Below are 22,442 nucleotides of genomic sequence, written 5' to 3'. Positions count from 1 at the left end.
GTTGTATTTTAAGTGTTTTAACAAACTAGAAATATGGCATTAACATAAACATTGAAATCTTAATTACTACTTTTAACATTTCAGCATAACTATATTTCATTTTAGCCCCCATAACTCATCTATAAAAGTGGCAAAAGAAACTATAATACTTTTTCAGAATAAATGAAAATTTCTGTGGTTGAATTATTAAAAACTTCTTTGGAGAAATAAAATATACAACTATATTTTCTTCAATTTATTAATACATATCTACTATTACAGAAATCAAACAGGTGAGATGAATATATACTTTCATGCAGTAACTATTAATACATGTTGAGATATTTAAAGACTAGTAGTATTGAAAGAAACTAATGTCAACATATTTGATATTTGTTTACTTCAGCCACAATAATTAAGAATTGTTTACACATTGTTGAATTTAAAAACATCATTTAGAAATTCAGACATAAAACTATAAATATATATCTAAATGTATAGATATCATTTGGGATAAATTAGAATATTTTTACAACAGATAAAATTTTTGGTCCATCAACATTGTTTAACAACATTTGATAAAAGTTAAGTATCTTAACAATAAAATTAAAATATTGCATTTCTTGACAGTAAAAATAATAATAATAAAAATAACAGGTAAAAAATAAGTGCTCATTTTAGAAAACAATTTTCTTTGGAAGATATGACTCAGGAAGTGACTAGATTTCAAGCTCAAAAAAGTGTAAAATTTTTTCAAAACAAACTGACACATAAGAAATTTTATCATAATGCATCAAATATAATATTTACAGAAAAAATAAAATTATTTCAAAACAAATTCATGTACTATCACAATGTAAGTTTTAAAACAATGCATTTAAGTATTAACTCAGAATCAAGTTTTTAAGTATAAATTTAATCACAATTGTGTTTTTTTATTATTATTAAAGTATAAAACAATATAAGATTTTAAAAAATGAATTAAAAAATTGCAGCATGTTTAGCATTAATCACACAATAAATTCTTAAAATCAAACTTATTTCATATAGAATATTAGCAGTTATTTATAAAAAAAATGCTAATTGTACACAGCAACTGTCATAATTAACATTACAAATTGTCTTTTATTCAATTGCTATTTTAAGTACTAGGGATAACCACATAAATTGAATTAAGTCAATATATTTATGTAATTTTAAGTTAAAAGGAACAATTTCATACAGAAGAATGAAATGAACATTTAATTTACTTTTCAATGTTCAAGGAATGGAAAGGGAATATGCTTATAAAGTTCATAAGATACAGTGCCTTGTTTATAACAAGTGCTGGAAAATTCAGTCATCATTCTGTTCACGAGATCGCAAATAATCTAACAGCTGCAAAATCTCTAGTGTCTCAGGATCAGTTCTCTAAAAAATAAAGCAAGGACAACTCATATTATATACAGAATAAAAGCTTCAAAGTAAAAATTGCAATCATGTTAAATTATGATACATGGGAAAAAAATGCAATGGATTCAATTTGTGCGATGTCACAGTTTGTAGAAAATGGCAGCACATAGCCTAAGGCTTTGTTCTGATTTCAGATACCTTTTATTACCTTCAAGACATACTGCTTTTCAAAATTAAATTAGCATGCTTTACTTGATATAAATATCAATAAGTAAAAATTTTATTTAAGAAAAAAGTATGAGGTACCTATATTTTAGCAAAGGAAAAAATGAATCAAACAATCATCGCAAGTAAGGTGAATATTCAATAAAAAACATATTTCTATATTATGATTGATAAAGAAATTTTACACAAAAACATGGTACGAAATCCTTTCGATTATCAACTATGATCAAAAGGGTTAAAAATCATTAAACATCATGATTTATTATATCCTGAAACAATTTCCTTTTAAACTGAAAGTATATATGTCACTTTTAACAGTTGCATGTTTTATGCCATCTTTTCCTAATTTGTATTGTTTTATTTCTCATTAGTTCCAAATCACTATAATAAATAATTCATTAGATTTTAAACTCCAGCTTAGAAATGACTGAGAAATATATTTTAAGACAATCCTGATGAGTGCATTTAGATACTTAAGAATTTTGATTGGAAGTTGTAATAGATGAGCATGATGTTAAAGAATATGTTCTTAAACCACTACTAAAAAACAGAGAACAACTAACAGAGTAAAAAGAATGAAAGGTATAGAGCAGATACTCATCTACAATATGTTAATGACAACTTTTAAAAGGAAAGAGTTGCAAATCAATTATATCTGTGAAGGACATTTCTGATAACGAAAAAAGACAAAAACTGATTAGAAATACAATTTGTAAAATGTCATGAAATCATTCATCAATTAAAATCAACTGTACTGGATTAAAAGATGGTAATAATGCATTCCATTTGTTGTTAATATTGACAAATTCTTACGAAAATGTCATTACTGTATTAGAAATAATATTATTTAATAAGTTCATATAAGAATCTGTGAAAAGAAGGGTAAAAAGAAGTAATAGAAATAAAATGGAAAAAATGATAGAAATAAGACTATCAAAAGTTCTACTAGTACTGCATTTAAAAATATTAAGAGTATTATTAAAGTAATATTTAAATTGAAACATACGGAAAAGAAAAGTTAATGTAAATTTTTGAAAATAAAAAAAACAAAAGAGGACAGAAAGCAGTTGCATTTTCTGTTAACTGGTTGCATAATAAATGTTGAACTATGGTGATATGTTAATATTAGTGAAATAGACCCATTAATAAGAGATGAGAAGTACTTAAGGAATTAATCTTTAAATGCTCTAAGTTTCAAATCTGATACTGGACTTTTAAATCAAATTGTAAACGTGCAAATGTCAACTGTCAAAACAGTTCATATAATATGACATTCTGTTTTCCCGCCATATTGAAGGAGTGACATATTTTTTAAAAAAAGTTTAGCAGAATGCTGATGCATTTCAATTTTTCAAAAAGTAAAAATAATTTGTGGTAGGTGAGTATTTTATTTTTACTATAATATAATTATTTTTAGCAAAAGCCTATTTTGCTTAAAGAAAGTTTTCATCCCCTTACCATTTCCACCCACTGATCTGCTTGATCCATCTACAAAACTTGCCCAAGATTTTTACAGTTCTTACAACATATCCAGGGAGTTTAAAATCGGCTCAAAATTACTCAAGCTATCAAGCCTTATGCATATATAATATCAATTTTTGAACAAGAATTGTACAGATCATGATCTGATAAGATCTGCAGGACTTAAGTTAGTGATTAAAGTTGTGTCTTGAAAACCATTGTAATAGATAGTCTTTCTATAATGAATCGACCTACAAACAAAGGAAATTCCTAAAGGACAGTGACATTATTGACGTTTGTAAAGCAGGAACCTTGTATAAAAGATAACTTTTGAATGTGAAAGAAGAAGCATGCATGAAATATGAATATGAAATCCAAAATAAAGTTGGTTATTATGGGAAGGAAAATTTCAGAAGATTAAGCATAAGATGGTAATAGGGATTCAGAAAACTGTAGTTTTAATGGAAAAAAAAACACACTATAAAGTTGATTTTTCTTGAAAACAATCGATATTGCTATTTATGATAAATCACACAAGTACGCAATCACTTGAACATAGTGGTGTTTTTAACATGTTACACCTTCTACCTAATGGAAACAAGTATTTTGTATGCTTTATTGATGGCTTGATTTTATCATGATTTATCTACTGAAAAAAAAATGCAAGTTGTGAATTGTTTAAAAGGTATGAAGCCATGGCAACTAATTACTTTGGATATAAAATTTCAAGTTGCATTATAACAATGAAGAAAAGCATGTTTGAGTCTTGGAATAATTTTATACAAATTAAGATATGCCAACTATTGTACAGATTAATATATATACCTTAACAAAAGGCAGGACTAATTAAATGAACAGATCTTAAGTTGAAAAAGTCAGAACTACACTATATGAAGCAGACATAAAAAAAAATATCTCAGAAGGGTGAAGCAGTATTGAGTGCTTTATATATAGCAAAAGACGTCTAACAACTACTATCAAAAATCAAATTCCTGCTGAAAAATCATATATGATTGCATCAAATTCAATGAATATTGAAAGTACTTGATTATATAACTTATATCAAGTTAAGAGAGATAAAGCTGATCTCAAATCATAAAAATAAGTAATGATTGAATATACAATAAATAATACAAAAGAAAGAAAAAATGTTTTGGCAAGAGATAATATTTTCGAAAAAGATTGTTTTACCTTTAAAGAAATATCATAGCGAAATAACAAGTTTTGGAGAACTCAAAAGATAAAACAAAAAAATTCAGATTCTAAAGAAATAATAGAATCGATGGAATCCAAATTAAAGAGGAGGGAAAGTACAGGAAAGAGACTTCTCTTAGTTTATTGCTTATAAAATGGTTCATGTAGCATTTAATGTTAAGTGGTATATAGAAGATTTTAATTAGAAGCTACAAATGGATCAGATTACAAATATTAAAAGAAAGCAGTAAAAAATAAAATGACATCATCATAAAAAAAGAAAAGACACAAAGGGAAAAAAAAATAAAGGATTTTTTTTTTTTTTTTTTTTTTTTTTTTTTTGTAAATGTGTCAAAGATTAATAACAAATTGCAAATGAGTAGTTGAACTGAAAAGGCTCAGAGCTAGTAAAAGCAGAAAGAAAGATTAGTTGCTAGAAGGTTTTCTGCAAAAGAATTGAATTGATTATTAAAAAACATATGTATATGTTAGTCAAATTATCATTGGAATAATGAGATTCTGGACACTCTGACTAAATGTGATGTCTCTGTGCTTAGTGTGATGCCTTTGTGCCTACTGAAATTCTTACCTACAAAGAAATTTTCTTGAGAGCTAAAAGCCAAAATAAAACCCTTTCATTTGTCCCACAAGTATATCACTGGTATAAGAATAGTCGTCCAGGGGGCTCTCTGACTTGATTAAAGTAGGCAGGATCAGATACTCTTACTTGATTTCTCAACGGGCACCTTAGAATTATGAAATATTCTGAAGTTTCTAAATGCTTTGAAGTCTGCCCCAAGTGTTTTATGGAAGAAGCTTCACCTTATCATATTCTTATTGTCTGGGCCTCTCCAAGGAGGAATCTTATTATGACAATTCATTGTTAGTATTGGACTTCTTCTGGGTGTACAATTTCACAGACTTGATATAGCTCTGCAGTTTTTGGGAATGTTCAACAGTTAAACTGAGAACACTGTCAATTGTTGGAGTTAATTTAGGCTTAAAGTTTCACTAAATGCATATAAAAAAGGCATTTTTTAGTAGTAAACTAAATTTTGAAATTCATACGCACAATCTTGAAGGATTTTTGACAAATGGTGATGTGCAAGTTTAATAAATCCTTATATGATTTGAAGCAATCTTCAAAATGTTCGAAAACTATTTTAATGGTTCAACAAGGATACAGGAGATCCAAGGCAGATTACATACAGTTTATACAGCAAAATGATACCTAAATTTTTATTCTGTTCAAGATTGCTAAAAATAATAAAAATTGAATCAAAAACTAAGTAGAAACTTTCTGAAAAATTTGATTTGGGAACTTTGATATATATATATATATATGATTATTACATATATTTGCTTAAATATGAATTATAAAAAAGAAAAGGGTGAGCTTGCTTATAATTTCTTAGACAAATTGTATTTTTTAATGTAATAAAAAGATTTCAAATGGAAGATTTTACAGAAACTCCAACTAAACTAATTTAAAATTAGAAAAATGTCAAAATAAATGCTAGGGAATTGTTGGATTTTTATTGTACATAATGCTGAGATTAAAATCAGATGTATGTTTTGCTATCAATCATTTTAGTAGATTTCATGACAGTGTTAATGACACATAGAGGGTTCTATGTTATTTAAAAAGAACCAATGTTAATATTCAAGAAAAGGGACTGTGATGAAATTCCTTTTGGGTGTGTTGATTCTGACTTAGCTGGTGAAGTGAGAGGTAAGTGATCCATATCTGGATATCTTTTTAAAGTTTTCAACTCTTCTGTATAATAAAATACGAAAAAGCAAACTACTGTGGCCTTATCAAAAAATAAAGTAGCAAAAAACTGCAGTTGTGACTAAAGTTCTGCGACTTAAAAATATTTTAAAGATATAAGTTATTATATAAAAAAAGAACCTCTTGAAGTTGCATGAAAGAAACATGGAATGCTTAAGCTGGGGGAAAAAAAAACATTTTTAAGATGAAAGTATTAGACACATTGATATATGCGACTACTTCATATGCAAGAAAGCAAATTGAACAGCATTAAATACATATTCAAGAATAATTAGCAGATACTTAGATTAAAGGACAATCAAGACAAATTTTTGAAAACTTTTGTATACTATCAGGCGAGTTTAAAAACAAAACAATGACCAAAGTTTTTTTTTTCAAACTTCGGCCCCTTAGATCACATCTTTAAAAGTTTCTCTTCAAACTTTCAAAACCTAATATTTTTTTAATAGATTTTAATTTAACCTCTATATAAGTAGTTTTAAGTGGCAAATTTTGACATACTGAAATAGCAAAATAATTAATTGCAGACCACTTTCTAAGAAGTTGGTTTCAGTATATCATATATAAACAAACGCACAATAAATTTTAAAGTAATTTTAAGCTAAATAGAACAAAATAAATGACAAAACTTTTCTTAACGCAATGTAAATAATATTTAATTATAGAATTGGACATTCTTAAAAATTATAAAATTCTACAATCTTTTATAAAATAACATTTAAAAAAACTTGCATGTGGTGGTAGTTGATAAGATAGCAATATCTGATTTTATTTGGAATAAGTTCGATTGCCTGGCCCTTAGAGTTAAATGTAAAATTAAATAAATCTAAAAATAATGCAAAAAAAAAAATCTTGATGGCTTTGGCACCCTGAGTAGTAGAGCTCCTAGGTAATTGCTTACTTTTCCCATTTAATAATCTAGTGCAAGCAATAAAAACTAATATATTTAATTTTAAAAACTTTCAATTTTGCTCAGTTTATGTTTCTTTTTTTTTATCATTTGTTTCTAAAATGTATTATTTTATTTCTGATTTGTTGTAAATCACTGAATTAAATAAACAGAAACAAGTAACAAGCATGTAAAAATTGAGCAAGGCAAATCTGCCCTGTTAGCAATTGCATAATATATTCATGATGTTGTTTTGATATTTTGAATAACATATAAAATCATGAAGATATCATATTGTACAGCATTATGCTATTAAAATTACCATTTTGAAAAAAATTATTGAATATTTAGATGCAAAACATTATTATTTAACTTTAAAAAATAAATTTTAAATTACCATTGTATCAAACAATATGTCGGTTTCATCTTCAAAATTTGGCATAAGATCAAAATCCAGTCGGATAGCTTCATGTTTTGGAGGATTGACTACAGTAACATTTTTAGATTGAGGTATGTAACCTTCTTTCATAGCAGTAATACGATAGACACCAGGTGTTAAAAGTCGCCAGTATTCTCCTCCTACGGCTGAAACAGAAATCAATCATATAATATTATATATATGTAAGTATTATATTTTTTTAAAGCAGATAGCAGTTTCGAAGACAGAAAGACTCATTGAAGTTTTAAAGTTCGCTTTATTTTGCCATGTTTTAATAGGGATTTCCAACACATGTCAATCAAAAAGCAAGGGAAATACAGGAATCTTTTAGAAGAATTTGTAAAGTCAGCGGTAATTTGTCTCTTCACTCAGAGTGTGGAAACATTTAGGCTTTTAACCGATTCAGCAATTTTATAAAGCTTCTCTTGAATTAATTAAGTAGATAAAGTAGAATTTGATCAGGAACTGAGAGAATGAAATTACTATGGACTAAATTAAGATAAAGCTTTAGAAATTAATTTGGACTAAATTAAGAGTTTAAAATATCATATTATATATATATAAACTGGAATTAAAATAGTGTAAGGATATAATCATACCTTGAAATAAAATTTGAAATTATATACATGCAAGTAATTAAAATCAACAATAAAAAATACCCATCAAATTTCTATGTTTCATTGGAATACCTAATGCCAGTAAGCTTAAGAAGATGACCAAAGAAAATTTCAGTTCAGTAAATTTCGAATAAATTTCATAACAGCAAATTCTGATACTTGATGTACAATTATACATTTCCATTTCACTACTCAGATTTATAAAAAAATTTAATTAAAAATAATACTTAAAAATTAATTTTCAAGTTTAATTGAATAAGTAAGATCAATGAAACATTAAAGTTGCTTTCAATATACAGAGCTATAATTGCTTTTCAAATATGATTTTTGAAGTGCATGTTTCATTCTTAGATCCATACAAAAGATTAACACCCATATTATAGTAAATCAAAATGAACTTTAAATGATTTATAATACTTACTTTATATAAAAAAAATTATATAACATAAGCTTTAAAGTTTAGCAAAACATTAAAATTAGCCATTTTTGAGTTATTTATAATCTCAGACAGAAATTCATCAAATGTTACAAGATAAAATTTCTGAGAGAAATTCTGAATCAAAGTTTAAGTATATGCAATACAACTATATTTATACGGTAATTTTTTTTATAAATAATAAAAATTATTTAAACTCTATATGCCCATTTTTTTTCTGTCTACATAAATATAACAAATTAATTCAGGTTGTTTTAAACTTCTTTGTTGAATTAACAAAGATATCAACATTCAGAAATTTTAAAAAGATCAAGTATTAATTATTTAAATTATAAATATAATTTTATACCTGAAGTAATATCATGATCTATCACACGATTCCCTGTAATATTGTAAACTTTGATTTTTGAACCAGGCAAAGCAACTCCATTACCAGCATCCTTTACCACTCCTTTAACGCCAATATGACTCTAGATTTAAAAAAAAAAAAAAAGTAAAAATATGTTTAAGCTATTTTTGTAGAACAATCTTTTTATTTCATCTACATTTCTTTATTCAAAATTATTTTCATATAATAAAATGAACCAGAAAAATCTTCCTTCCCCCATAATAAAATTTCAGAAAATTTTTTAAGTTTTCATTTTATTGTTTGATTAGATGTTTTCATAAAATATAATTTAAAAAATATTGTTTTTACCCTTATTAACTTTTATTAAAAATTTCACATGTAAGCAGCTTTTGACAAATTTTAAAAATAATATGTCACATGTGTGAAGCATTGATAGTTTCTATATACAAATTGAAATAATCAAAATTACAAAAAATTATTAGTAAACAATAAAAAAAATGTTCTTGATAACTACAAAAAATGCAATGAAAAAAAAAGCAAAGCATTTAAGAGAGGAATTTCTTAAACAAATGATTTAGAAAGGAGTTTCAAATTATATAGAATCAAGGTCAATTTTAAGCCTTTCTGGAACAGGGTGTTAAATAAATAAATAAATAAGTACAGCATAAAAGAAAATTGTTAAAAAGAGGATCTATGAAACAGAAATTTTACTTAAAAAAATTCAAACATCAAGAGACGATCTAATGAATCTATTCATTGTTCTAGTATATTATTGACAAATGTCATTATTCAAGCCAGTTTAATTTATAATACTAAAGTACCAGCAAATAACTTTCTGGAGAGGAGCAAATAAGAGTATTTGAACATAAAGCAGTTAATAAGAGACATTATTAATCTGTACTGCAATTGCAGTAAATATTAACTTGAAGTAGCCCACAAAATTTTTTTTAAAATAAAAAAAAAAGTTTAATCAAAAATTACCCAGAATAGAAATAATTGTTACAAGAAATTTTAGAATGCTAGTCAATTTTTAAGCTGATGATCCTGTAATTTATTATATATATATATTAGAAGAGTTCTTGTTCTTTTCAAGGGAATAATGACACAGCCATCAAGATTACTCCTAGCTTATCCAAACTTTTCATCCCTTTCTTAGAAATGCCTTTGAATTAAACAGATTTTTGGCTAATGGCTTCTCCAAGAAAATTCTTCCAAAATTAATAAAAACAATCTAAAAAAGTACCACTAAACAAAAATAAAAACAAAAACCTCAAAAATGTTTTCTTACACCTATAATCCCCAATAAATAGAGTGTAAAAAATTTTTAATTCACCATAACTAAAAACTTCTAATACACAATGGATTTTTTTTTTAATATATACATCAGGATCACTACATATAATGTTTTTAAAAAAAATAAAGCAAGTATAAAAAGCTCAATAAAATAATCTGGTTAGTTTAAAATTAAATAACTGAACAACATTTCAATAGTTTTTTTATTCTAAAAATTTAATATTAACAACAGTTTTGCATGGCATAAATTGTTCAGCCTTTTGTTAATCATTTGCAATTTTGCATAAATTGAATTGGGTGTTTTGTGCATTTCATATTCCTCCTTTTACTCAATGGCTAAAACTCTCAATAGATATGACAAATTAGGAAAAAGTGAATGAGATAAATTCATTGACTTTTTTTTTAAAGCATATTCTGCAAATACATACATAAGTTTATTGTAATTTTCCAGCAAAACACCTTCTTATTTTGCATATACATTCCAAAAAATTATTTTTAACTTTTCAATTTCTGATCTTATATATTTATGTATGTCAAAATACTTATGATCAGTACATAATAAAATGAAATGATAGTCAAAACTCCAAGAATATAAATACTTAAATGATCTCATGGTAAAAATTCTAATATAAAAGATTTGTTATGATGAAAGATTTGTTAGGAACACAAACTATTCATTGCTCATTCTCACCAACATGAATCACTTTTGAAAAATGGTTTTACAAAATCCAGAAAAATCATACAATTATTTTTTTATGGAGGGGGGATACTTTAAATCTTTCATCTGAATACCCTGTATTATTAGCATATGAGTTGTCCTCCTCAGTTTCATCAAATCCATCCTTACTTCCACTAGTTTGATTACCCTCCCCCAAAAAATTAAATTAAGAAATCATCTACAAAATAAATTTGGAACTTCATTCTTAATCATCATCATTTAAGATAAATTCCATTTCTAGGATATCTTTTTGCTGTTGTGATGTTAATATTATAGATATTAACAAAGCAAAAAATAATTTAATGGTTCCCATGATATATCAACATTTTGTTTATAGTTTTGTCTTTCATAGTCACACACATATTGGTTCTATCATATTAACAAATTTGGGATGTGCTCGAGATCTTTTGGAACAAACCTCACTTATTTATCAGCATTCTCAAGTGCATTTTACATGCTTTCAAGAATCAATAAACTTTTATATTTTAAATATATAAAAAACAATCAATAGATCATAATTCTAAAACAAAACTTAAATAAAAAGGAAAACATACATTCCAGATAAAATCAATTAGAGCTTTTTTATTGTTTTCCCATTCACCAAGGAGTTTATCAGCAGCAGGATATTTGTCACATCCCAACTCCAATGTTATTTCAAAATCATTTGAGCTCAAATAGTTAAAATCTTGCATCCCTAAAATAAATTTTGAAAGTTAGAAATAATTAAGCTAAAAGAAGTAAAAAATGAATTGATGAAAATTATTTCAAAATGGACATATAGAATAAACAACAGACAAATGCACAATAAATAAAAATGTTTCACTAAAATTTAAGTTTATTTTCATACATTTACAGCAACATATTTACAAACAAAGGCAAGCAAATTATGTGTGTGTGTGTGTGCATTAAATTAATATCCTAAATTAAATAAAATTCATCCTTCTTTTAAGAAATACCTTTTTTTTACTTAACAAATCAATATTGTAACATAAAAGATTTAAAAAGTGCATATGAGAAATAAATAGTTGTAATGTCTAATGTTATACATGTTGTTTTATATAAATGAAATGTAAGCCCATTAAAATACATATTTGAAAGGAATCATTCATTAAAACCTTTATTAATAGTATTTACCTTCAATATTTTTGTTTTGAAAATTACAAAATCAAAAAAAGTTTATAGACAGGTGCATTTCTTAGTATTAATACATTCAACAGGATAATCAGATTAAAAATCAAAATTATTTTCTTTTTCAAACAATTTCATGATTTAAAATGAATGAAGCAAAAATATAATTTTTTTTTAATTATTATTAGTAAAAATGTAAGTATCTCCTGTTTTGGCTGCAATAAAAAGTAATTCAAGTGTAATGATAAAACAGATTTTTTAAAAAAGAATCTTAAGACTTAAAAATAAAATTTAAAAAACTCCATAATAATAGCTTTTCTAAAAATTTATATATAAATTTTTTTTAAATGCTGGCATTATAAGAACATTATACTAATTAACATTATAAGAATTGTTTAAAAGATGGTTTTCTATTTTTATGATGGTTTTCTACGATATTTCTATTTTTAAAATGAAGAACAGCAGCAGACAATTGAGCAGAAAGAGTGAAAAAGAAAATTTAATTCATACTAGAAAATAAAATTAAAATGTCTTCATAAAGACAACAGAAACAAAACTAATATTTAATTAAAGAATTTTATTTCAATCACAAAAGAGCTTTTAATATTTACAAAACTATAAATTCATATAGGTTTATTAGAATAATTTTCTTAGAAAATAATAACAATATAGAATTATAAAACAATAATAATAAAAATTCTAAAAGATTTTAAATAATCCGTTTTCATATAAATAAATGAAGAGTACCTCCAGCAACACTATACCATGCTGCCCCATTAGTAATGCCTCCTTGATGAGTGAAATCATCACCACCACAGCTTATAGGCTTGTCAGCAGCCATGGTTTTGTGGGCACCAGAATATACCTTGGCCAAATACCTATAAACAGTTTTATACTATATTCAAATTGGTCATAACTTCATAAAAATCCTTTAGTGAAATATTAAACTTTACTTAAGAAATTGACATCAACAAATTTGTGATATAATAATTAAGAATTCTTCCGTTACCTGAAGGTATCATCATCAGGGGTAGCAGTGTAATCATGAAGCTTGTGAGGTTTTCTTGCTTCATCATATGGATAATTAGCTACTAGAGCTCCACCATGTAAATTAGCAGACAATACAAAAGGATTGTTTAAAATCCACTGTATAACGGCCTTTGTCTCTGGTTGCAACTGAAAAAACCATCATCATTTTTAAAAAGTAATAACCACATAATGATAATAGTATAATATATTCTTTCATTAACACAGCCCCAATTTTCACTAAAATTGAATGTTGATGTGATGCCATTATTCTAGAAAGGGGATATTCTTCACTAAGGCATATTAAATAATGATATTTATTTAATATTTTTCAGATGGCTTTTTTTCCCCTTGGACTCCAATAAAATAAAATTACTAACAATTCTGATACATACAAAAAAAAAAAAAAAAAAAATATGCATAAACAATTTCCTATCTATAATTTCATTTCACTCATTGAAAATACACATTTATATTGCAAAAGGTACTTTTGAGATGTTTTAGTTGTCTTTTTATTTATATATGTTTAAGAAAATAAAGGAATATAACATTTATAGTCCTTTTAATATGTTTAAATATTTAAAATAGAACTCAAACGAATTCCATTTTTATTGATTAACATTAATATTGATTATTATTAATTTAAAATTCATCTCTGAAACATAATAGCAAAAGGTTTCTATTTTATTAGTGTTATAATAATGTAAATTGAAATTTCAAATTATATTAGAAATAGGGTGGTAACCCTTTTAAATTAAAAATTTTCATTTAATTAATACCAATATTTCTCTTTATTGGATTTGGATATAATTGGTCCTATATCTGAAAGAATTTCATTATTACATTTTATAAATTATACAGAAAATTTATGGTAACAATCATGTTAAAGATTCTTAAATAACGCTCTAAGAATAAATTTTTATAGCAATGCACAAATGAATGAAAATATAATGAAGAGAAATACTTATTTTACTTTTAAAAAATGCTTTGGTTGTAGAAATAGAACTAAGTTTATTGTGTTACATGAATGTGGTCTTTCGTATGCTAAAATTGCAAGATAGTTGGGTGGTTCGGTGACTACATCTGGAGTCACTGAACTCAATAAGTTTTGTTTATGATATCAGAAGATAAATTCAATAAAAAACAAAGCAGGAAATGGCTGAAAAAGGTGCACCACATCTGTTCAGGACAGAAGAATAAAAAGACTATGTTTCCAAGATAGAAGAATATCATCAGCTACCATCAGAAGTCACTTGAATGATGCTGGCATATATGTCAGTTCAAGAACAATTAGGAGAATATTATTAGATGTTGGACTAAGTGGTAGAATTCAACGAAAAATCCTTATCTCAATTTACAGCAGCATATAAAGATTACAGTCGACAAAGGAAAGCCTTAATTGGACAGATGATGAGTGGTCACAGATTATATGGAATGATGAAACAAAGATATTTTTATTCAGTAGTGATGGCGAAAATATGCAAGACATAAAATAGGTGAAGAATTACACCCTGACTGCATTCAGGCAACTATGAAGAACTCAGTTAGTATTATGATTTGTTCATGCATGTCAGCAGATGGCATTGAGCTTCTCCAAGTTATCAATGGGACATAAAATACAAGAAAATACATTGACACTATTCTAGAGCCAAAATTTACACCTTCCATCAGTGATCTCTTTCCCAACAACACATCATTTATTTTTCAGCAGGATTCAGTCCCTTGCCACACAGTAAAAATATTAAAAGTGTGGTTTAGTACAAAGAGCATTGAATTGTTATCATGACCAGGAAACAGTCCTGATCTCAAAATTATTGAGAACTTACGATACTGTTTGAAAACTCTTGTACATATAAAGCATTCATCAAATAAAAGGATTAATTGAGGCTATAATTGTTTCCTGGCATCATGCAATAACGAAGGAAGAGCTTAAAACTCTCTTCAGCACAATGAAACATCAGTATGAAGCTGAGTAAAAAATGAAGGCTACCCTAGTAAGTACTGATAACTCACTGTAGTCATCAGCATCTAATGTATCTCGATAATTATTGCCACTCAACTTTTTTTGTATTGTAAATATTTGAATTTTTCTTTTTGTATTGGAATCAGCATAAAATTCTCTTTAAAATGATATACAAGAGTTTATATTTTGTGAAACGTTACATTTTCAATAAGTATACAAAGTTAAAAAGCATAAAAATTTTTTTAAAGTGTCTACAATTTTTGCCACCACTTTGTATATATATATATAAAGGAGAGAGAGAAAACTCACTTCTCCAAAAATCTTATTTTAAATTATTCATTACTGTAATGGAGAATAAAGATACTAAATTTTATGTGAGAGCAATGAACATAGGAATAGCACATCAAAAAATGACAACCGTAAATTTGCTAAAATTTTAGTTTAACAGAAATACTGATCTCGCAGAATCAAATTCTAAAGTTCAAAAGGCGATAAATAGGAACATTTAATTTAGGTGGGAGGAAAAAAAATCACTGAAATTTGACAGGAATGAATTCTTATTAAACACTAACAACATTTTTTCTAACCTTTGAAGTGAATTAAGAAATTTAAAAATTCTTATTTTACAATTATTAAAGGCAGCATATAGATATATTTAAATAATAAAAAAATTCTGAAAAGAATAAAATTTTTAATAATATATTCCTATTGCATGCAATATTTTAATAGGAAATCAGGGGATCCAAGGTACTTCATGAAAATTTGAATTACTAACCAATCCAAGTGAAAAATGTTCCATGTTGTAAAAAGTATCTATACTATTAAACTTCTTTGAATAATTTTTAGAAACAGAAAAACCCTAAAAAAATTTTAAGAATTTGTGGGAGATTAATAGCATGTTTGTGTTTTAAAGTTATAAACATTTCCCTTCATGGTACCTGTCAAGAGAATATCAATAAAATCTGCAAATATATCTTTTTCTTCTAACTTATATTAAATCTGGATTTTTTTTTTGTTAATTACCAAAAGTTAAATAACTGAAAACAATGAAATTTTTCTAATTTTAATGCATCAAGCACTGCAAATACAATCTGAAAACTATTATAATTTAAAGACAATAAAAATGACATTTGTTTATAAAAAAATATTCACAACAGATTTTTTAAAAATTTCTCAAATGAATTATACAGCATGATTATTAATTTCCATGCAACTGATTTCCTTCTAATTATTTGTTTTTAGCATAATTCTAATTTGCAGATTTCTTACACTGATTATGTGATTTAAGAGATGATGACTTATTAGAATCAATGAATATTAAAATCATCTATGCTTACAAAAACAGTCAATTTATGTATCTAAGATTAAAAGGGCATAATTTCAATGACTTAAGCTTGAAACAGATTTATTACATTTTCTTTAAGCAGAAAGTATAGAGCTTTGTATAAGACAATTTTTTTCTTCACGTAATGAAATTATTTCAATATTCAATATACTAAAAAATGGTAACAATTTGCAAAAAAATACCAATTTCAAAAATTTAATGGTGTTGTTTCTTTATATTGCAACCCAAATATCACTAATATTTACCCAAATATCATCAAGATGCAAAATAAAATATTGTACTTAGGTAACATTTTCAAATTTTATCAACTAATGACTAAAATGTTGACATAGAAAAAGATCTGAAGAAGGAAGGAGCACTCCTCCTCCCATGTTCACAAAACTTTGCTTCAGATGTTATATGCTTTAAAAAATTATGAAATATCCATAGATCTATTCAAAATTTTAAAAATGAACTTCAAAATAATGTTCTTAGATAAATTTTAAAAAAAGCATGAACAATGAAGTATTCTAAATGGAATGAAACATATTGCAACACAACTTTAAACAAAGAAAGCTGTAAAGCAGTCTTAGATGATGAACATAATAACACCCCTTTTATTTACATATTCTATCACAACTTTTGAAATTCCTTATCATAAGTTTTTTTTTTTTCCATTACATGAGATTTTAATTATATATATATATATATAACCATATAATTTTTTGAAGCAGAATCATGGACGAAGACAGGGAAGACACTTTCAATTTTTAACTTTGTTTTATTCCATCCAGGAGGCATGTTCTTTGTACAAGAAGCACAGCAAAACACATCCGTTCACAGCACAGCACAAAAGCAGAAGAATGTAAAAGAGAGGGAGAATATTTTTCTCAGTGTTTAAATACTATGAGATTCTGATAGGGATTTCCTACACATGTCGAAATTAGTAAGGGAATTATATGGATCTATTAAAAAAATTTGCTTAGGTCTGCAATTTTTTATCCCTTCACTTGGAGTGTAGGAACTGCTGACGAAAGCATTTTTACAGAGTTTTTTGTTACATTAATTAAATAGAAAAGGTGGAATTGGATCAAGAAATAATAGAATATTTTTGAAAGAAGTTAATATGTGCTGAATTGAGCTAAAAATTAGGAGATTAATTAGATTTTAAAATATCATTACACACACACACATATATATATATAATGATACACACACACACTTTAAATTGATTAATTTAAATTTTTACTTCTACTAATATTAGAGACAACTCAGGTTCACAGAATGAGGATAGCTACTATTTATCCTGAACACAAATTGAATCAATTATAAATAACTGATTCCATGGAGCAATTTTATCTTAGATATAATGTAACTTGGCGATCTTGATATAATTTGAGAATTATTATTAAGTAAACCTCGGATAGAAAAACAAAAATAAGTACAAAATTCAGTTTTCAATACCTATAATTTATTATCAAATTCTATATTAAAACCATATTTAAATTCTATATTAAAACTAACAGGAACAGGAAACAAATGATGATAAAAGATGTATCAATCTACATCATACAAAAGAGACAGAAATTTTTCCCTTCAATGATTTTACCATGAGATTTTGATAAGGATTTCTTTGACTTTAGGAAAGCTGTAGCTTTAGGAAAAGGAATTTTAGGTATCTTTAAAAGAATATTGTAAGTATTAGAGACTTTTATTACTTCACTCAGAACATGAGAAAATGTTGAAAAAGCAGTTTTACAAACAGCATGTAGCATTAATTAAATAAAAAAGGTGGAATTGGATCAGGAAATATGAATTTAGAATGAAGTTAATGGGGATTACATTAAGATAAAACAATCGATGATTAAAGTATCTTACAAAGAATTTTAAAATAGCAAAGTTATTATTCAATTAATTCTTTTAAATGACTATTCATTTCAAGTATGTAAATGAATAGTTTACATTATACTTCTTTAGCAGATCTGCATTAAAATTTAAAATCTTGTTTATTTCATATAAAAATCTATAATAAAAAATATATGAAACTCCATGCCCATCCAATTCGACATCTAGAAAATCTACAAAACAATTTTAGATAAACATATATAGTTAACTAAGACAATTTAATTACCTTATGGTCAATAACATCTGCTGAAAAAAGATGGTTTGTTCTTAACTGTTTCTGCTGTTCTGCTTGATATGCAATTGCATTTAAATCAGGGAAATCTCGGTTTAAATCTTTACCATTGGCGTTTTCTCTTCCAGCAAGCCAATCTCTACCACCAGACTAAAAGGAAGAAAAATATAAGTACATATTTGTATTGTATACGTAAATTTTTATAAATAAATTAAAATAAAATTTATGAGATGTACTCAAAAATATTTTTATTAATAATAAAATATTACATAATTTGGAACTAAATGTTTTAATCTGCGTATAAGATTAGAATCATATGAAATATACAACGTTCCAAAAAGCAAAACTCCATCAAATTCTAGTATCCATATAAAGTACCAGTATAGTAATGTACAGTCCTTAAGTTTTACAATCATAAATATACTAATTAAACTAGAATAACTAAAGCAATGAATATGAAAATACTTAAAATCACACTTTAACTATTCAATTCATTCGATATTCAATGCTTTTTACCATGACAGATGCTTAAATTCTAGAGGAATGATTTAAAAATACAATAATTAGGGCGCAAAGTTCATTAAAGAAATAATTCTGAAGTGGTTAAATACAAAATATACAGATTCAACAATTGTTATACATCTCAGATGAGGAATTTCTAAAAATAACAGTAAAGTCTTAAATCATAGATATAATAATAATATAATATAAAGATAATAATATATATATACAACTAAGATAATAACTATTTCTGGCTTCTTGAACTGTATAAAGCACTAGCACAGTGAAGCTTAATATTGACATTAAAATGCATATATACAGTAAATTATAACTCAAATAAAATTATAAAAAGTTCAATTCATGCTCATATTATGATTTTGAAAAAGGTAATAATATTCATACAGAAAAAAAAATGTTTTTTCTTTTGTTTTAAATATAATTACTAAACTATAGATATGGGAGAAAAGAAAAAGAATATATTATCATTATATATACCAAACCTATAAAATCAGCAAAATTTTACCTGTGTTGCTATATCCCAGCCATCAGGATTCATTGATGGTAAAATATGAATACGAGTAATATTAATCAGATGTTGAATATCTTCATTTCCTTTTTTATATTCATCACATAAATAACCAGCAAGGCTAGTTAACAGAACACGACCAAGAACTTCATTACCATGCATGTTTCCAATGTATTTAAATTCAGGTTTAACTAAAAAAAGAAGTAATAAAAACATGTCATTAGATAGTGTATTGAGATATTTTCCTCAAAAGGTTAACAAAAAATGCAGTAAAAACACCTATTTCAATTGTATAAAGTTTCTCAATTTTAAAAACATGTGAATTTAAAAACATGTGAAATTTTTTACATGTGAATTTTTAATAGTAAATTAAATGTGTTAATACAACTTATAAATTATTTCAATTTTTAATGAATAGTAAGATTTTTTTAAAAAAAAATACAACTTTTTATTTACAATAATATTAAGCAATTTATTTCAACAGTTAAAAAATAACATTTACAATACAGTCTTATATTATATATCTCTGTCTCTTTATTATAAATTTCGGCAATTAATCTCATTATGCCAGTATTATACATACTAAGCTAGAAAAAAGGAAAAATTATGAAATCTAATTTTTAAATGCCAAAAAACTAATAACAATAAAAAGAATTGTATAATATATGAAATAGCTTTTAAAAATTTATAGATAAAATATGAAGATCATGAACCACAATATAAAACTTTCTATTCAATCGAATATCTTTTTTTTTCTCGCAAATTATACATATGTTATATATAATTATATATAAACATGTGTCCCTAAGTGGCAGCGTGTGAAAAAATAAACGATTCAATTCTATAACAGAACTGTCAAACCATATCTGCCGTAAACATGCATGAAAATATAAATCAGTCACTTACAATATTATGGAAAATAATTCAGTATTAGGCACGGAAAACATAACATTTATGTTAAGATAAAATAATAAAGAGTAGATGTTTTTTTTCTCAGCCCTGATACCTAAACATATTGCATACTTTAGAATGACACAAACATAAGATGACTTACGAAACCCATGTTTTCCAGGATGTTCGGTGAATTCAATCACCACAAGTGGCCATCCATTCACACTTGGTTGACTTAATTCATACACTCGAGTAATATTCGGGCACTGCTTATGAACTTTTAGTAAATAATCTTGTAATTCGGCATTATTGAGATGAGTTAAAGGTTCTTTCCATAAAGGCTCTAGGCAAGAGACACTTGCAATTAATGTATACAGTAAAAGCAGCATACTTGAAGAGAAATTTTACTTCTGAAGGTTACAATGATGTAATGAAAGAGAACAAATAAATGAGAAACCACGGAATTTAAACAAGAATCGCCATCTGCATCAAGTAGGGTTGCCAGTTGTCAGAACAAATCTTTGCTGCGATAGCGCCAAGAGCTTTCGAAAGGTTATAATTAATACTATAAAAATATAGTTCTAATTAGGTTATAATTAATTGTCAATTTAAGGGGACTATTAGATACAATTAAGCTTATGCTTTTTGAATTAAATTCAATCTTTTTCAATATTCATTTGAATAAATTTGATTGAAAAAATGCCAAATATTGTAGCACTTCTCTTTCATCGAAGCTGCCTCCCGTTGCTTAGCAACGGTGACGTATGATGCAAGTGACGTAATATCTGTAATCTTCATCTCTCTTTACGCAGTTATCCGGATCAAGAAAACTTCCTCCTTCGATTTTTTTAATTTTTTTTATTAGGCTTCCGGAACGCACGTTTATAATTACGATTTGCATGGAAATGAATGCATATTATTATCGCTATGCTAAAGTTAATTAGCATGGGAGATGAATATATTTTACTAGAGTTCATCATTACTATGAGTCGTTTTATATTTTATTAAAGTGTTTATTTTCATTCTTTCAAACGATGATATTTTTATCATGCATTGTCAAATAAAAAAAAAAAATAATATTTCCTTTCTTTTCCCTGAGTTTTAACGAATTTGTTGTTATTTTTAAAATAGGAGTGAAATATATTTTAGGCCATATGTAAATATATAAATATTAAAATTTGAAGTCTGTCTGTATAAATTCAAAATTTCACATCCATAAAAAAATTCGAATAAAGTCTACACATACAGTGGCTCAAAAAATTGAGAGTACACCTTACGTTCCTTACGTTTACTTGATAAATGCGACTTTCAATATAAATAACACATTAATGGAAAGTGGAAACTTGTTTTTATTTTTACACATAACAAATGGTTTAATGTAGAGTAAAAATAAAGAAAAAGCAACGGAAAATTTCTAAATTGAAAATTTTCAGAAGCATTTTAAATAAACATATGCAGAATTTTGCCTCAAAAAATTGAGAATACACCAATGAAATTTTTGCAATATCATGCATAGAAACAAAGTGTCACTATTAAATTGCATGTCTTTTGGCTCTTATATTGGTCTCTAAACGTCATGGTACCGATTCGACCAATTTTTGGTGGTATCTGAAGATATTTTACCCATTCTTCTTGCAACACTTGTTTTAAATGGGTTTTGATTCTAATTATGTATTTTTGAACCACTTTTTCGAGTATCCCCCACGAATATTCAATGGCATTGATGTCAGGGTACTGTGGTGGTGTGTGTAACAGTTGTTTACAATGAAAAAGACATCATATTTTAACGTTACGTGCATTCTGTTTGGGGTCGTTGTCCTGCTGGGAAATGGAATTTCCATCTAAACCAAAATTTTTAACACTTTCCTTTAGATTGCTGCTACCATATGGTTCATCCAACTTGTTGCAGAAACTTTTCAAATCATAGGCAGAAGTGTAAGTGCTGAAACTGTGCTAAATGTCATTAAACAAGCTGGATATAAAAGTAGCATTGTTAGAGAGAAACCGTTCACCAGCTTGCAAATTCAGAAAAAGCATTTGAAGTTTCCAAAAACTCATCAATTGAAGACCAATAACCTTTGGAAGAAATCTATATTTAGGAATGAAAGAAACCTCAACATTTTTGGCAGTGACAACCATCTTACTGTATGGAGAAAGACTAA

General features: G+C 26.3%; 1 protein-coding gene across 1 annotated transcript; it reads right to left on the bottom strand.

Annotated features, from left to right (window-relative positions):
• Positions 1–220: 220 nt before the first annotated feature.
• On the bottom strand, positions 221–20,769 carry LOC129961730 (carboxypeptidase E-like). Its single transcript, XM_056075278.1, has 9 exons — positions 20,444–20,769; positions 19,387–19,580; positions 18,357–18,512; positions 12,922–13,088; positions 12,660–12,790; positions 11,339–11,478; positions 8,774–8,894; positions 7,330–7,517; positions 221–1,389 (listed from the first exon to the last, which is right to left on the bottom strand). The coding sequence occupies exons 1-9, from the start codon at positions 20,667–20,669 to the stop codon at positions 1,315–1,317; spliced, it is 1,398 nt and encodes a 465-aa protein (XP_055931253.1). The 5' UTR covers positions 20,670–20,769; the 3' UTR covers positions 221–1,314.
• Positions 20,770–22,442: the final 1,673 nt, after the last annotated feature.

The sequence above is a fragment of the Argiope bruennichi genome, chromosome 2, assembly GCF_947563725.1.
Source record: "Argiope bruennichi chromosome 2, qqArgBrue1.1, whole genome shotgun sequence".
NCBI lineage: Eukaryota > Metazoa > Arthropoda > Arachnida > Araneae > Araneidae > Argiope > Argiope bruennichi.
Note: the sequence above shows the minus strand (reverse complement) of the source record. Positions and strands in the feature narration are given on the sequence as shown.

Bases quoted from the DNA above. Each gene is read 5' to 3' on its own strand.
- LOC129961730 (XM_056075278.1), bottom strand. From the start codon at position 20,669: ATGCTGCTTTTACTGTATACATTAATTGCAAGTGTCTCTTGCCTAGAG. The intron at 19,581-20,443 runs GTAAGTCATCTT...TTCTTTTTTTAG, and splicing joins TCCTGGAAAACATGGGTTTC to TTAAACCTGAATTTAAATAC. The intron at 12,791-12,921 runs GTAACGGAAGAA...AACTGTTTATAG, and splicing joins CCTGATGATGATACCTTCAG to GTATTTGGCCAAGGTATATT.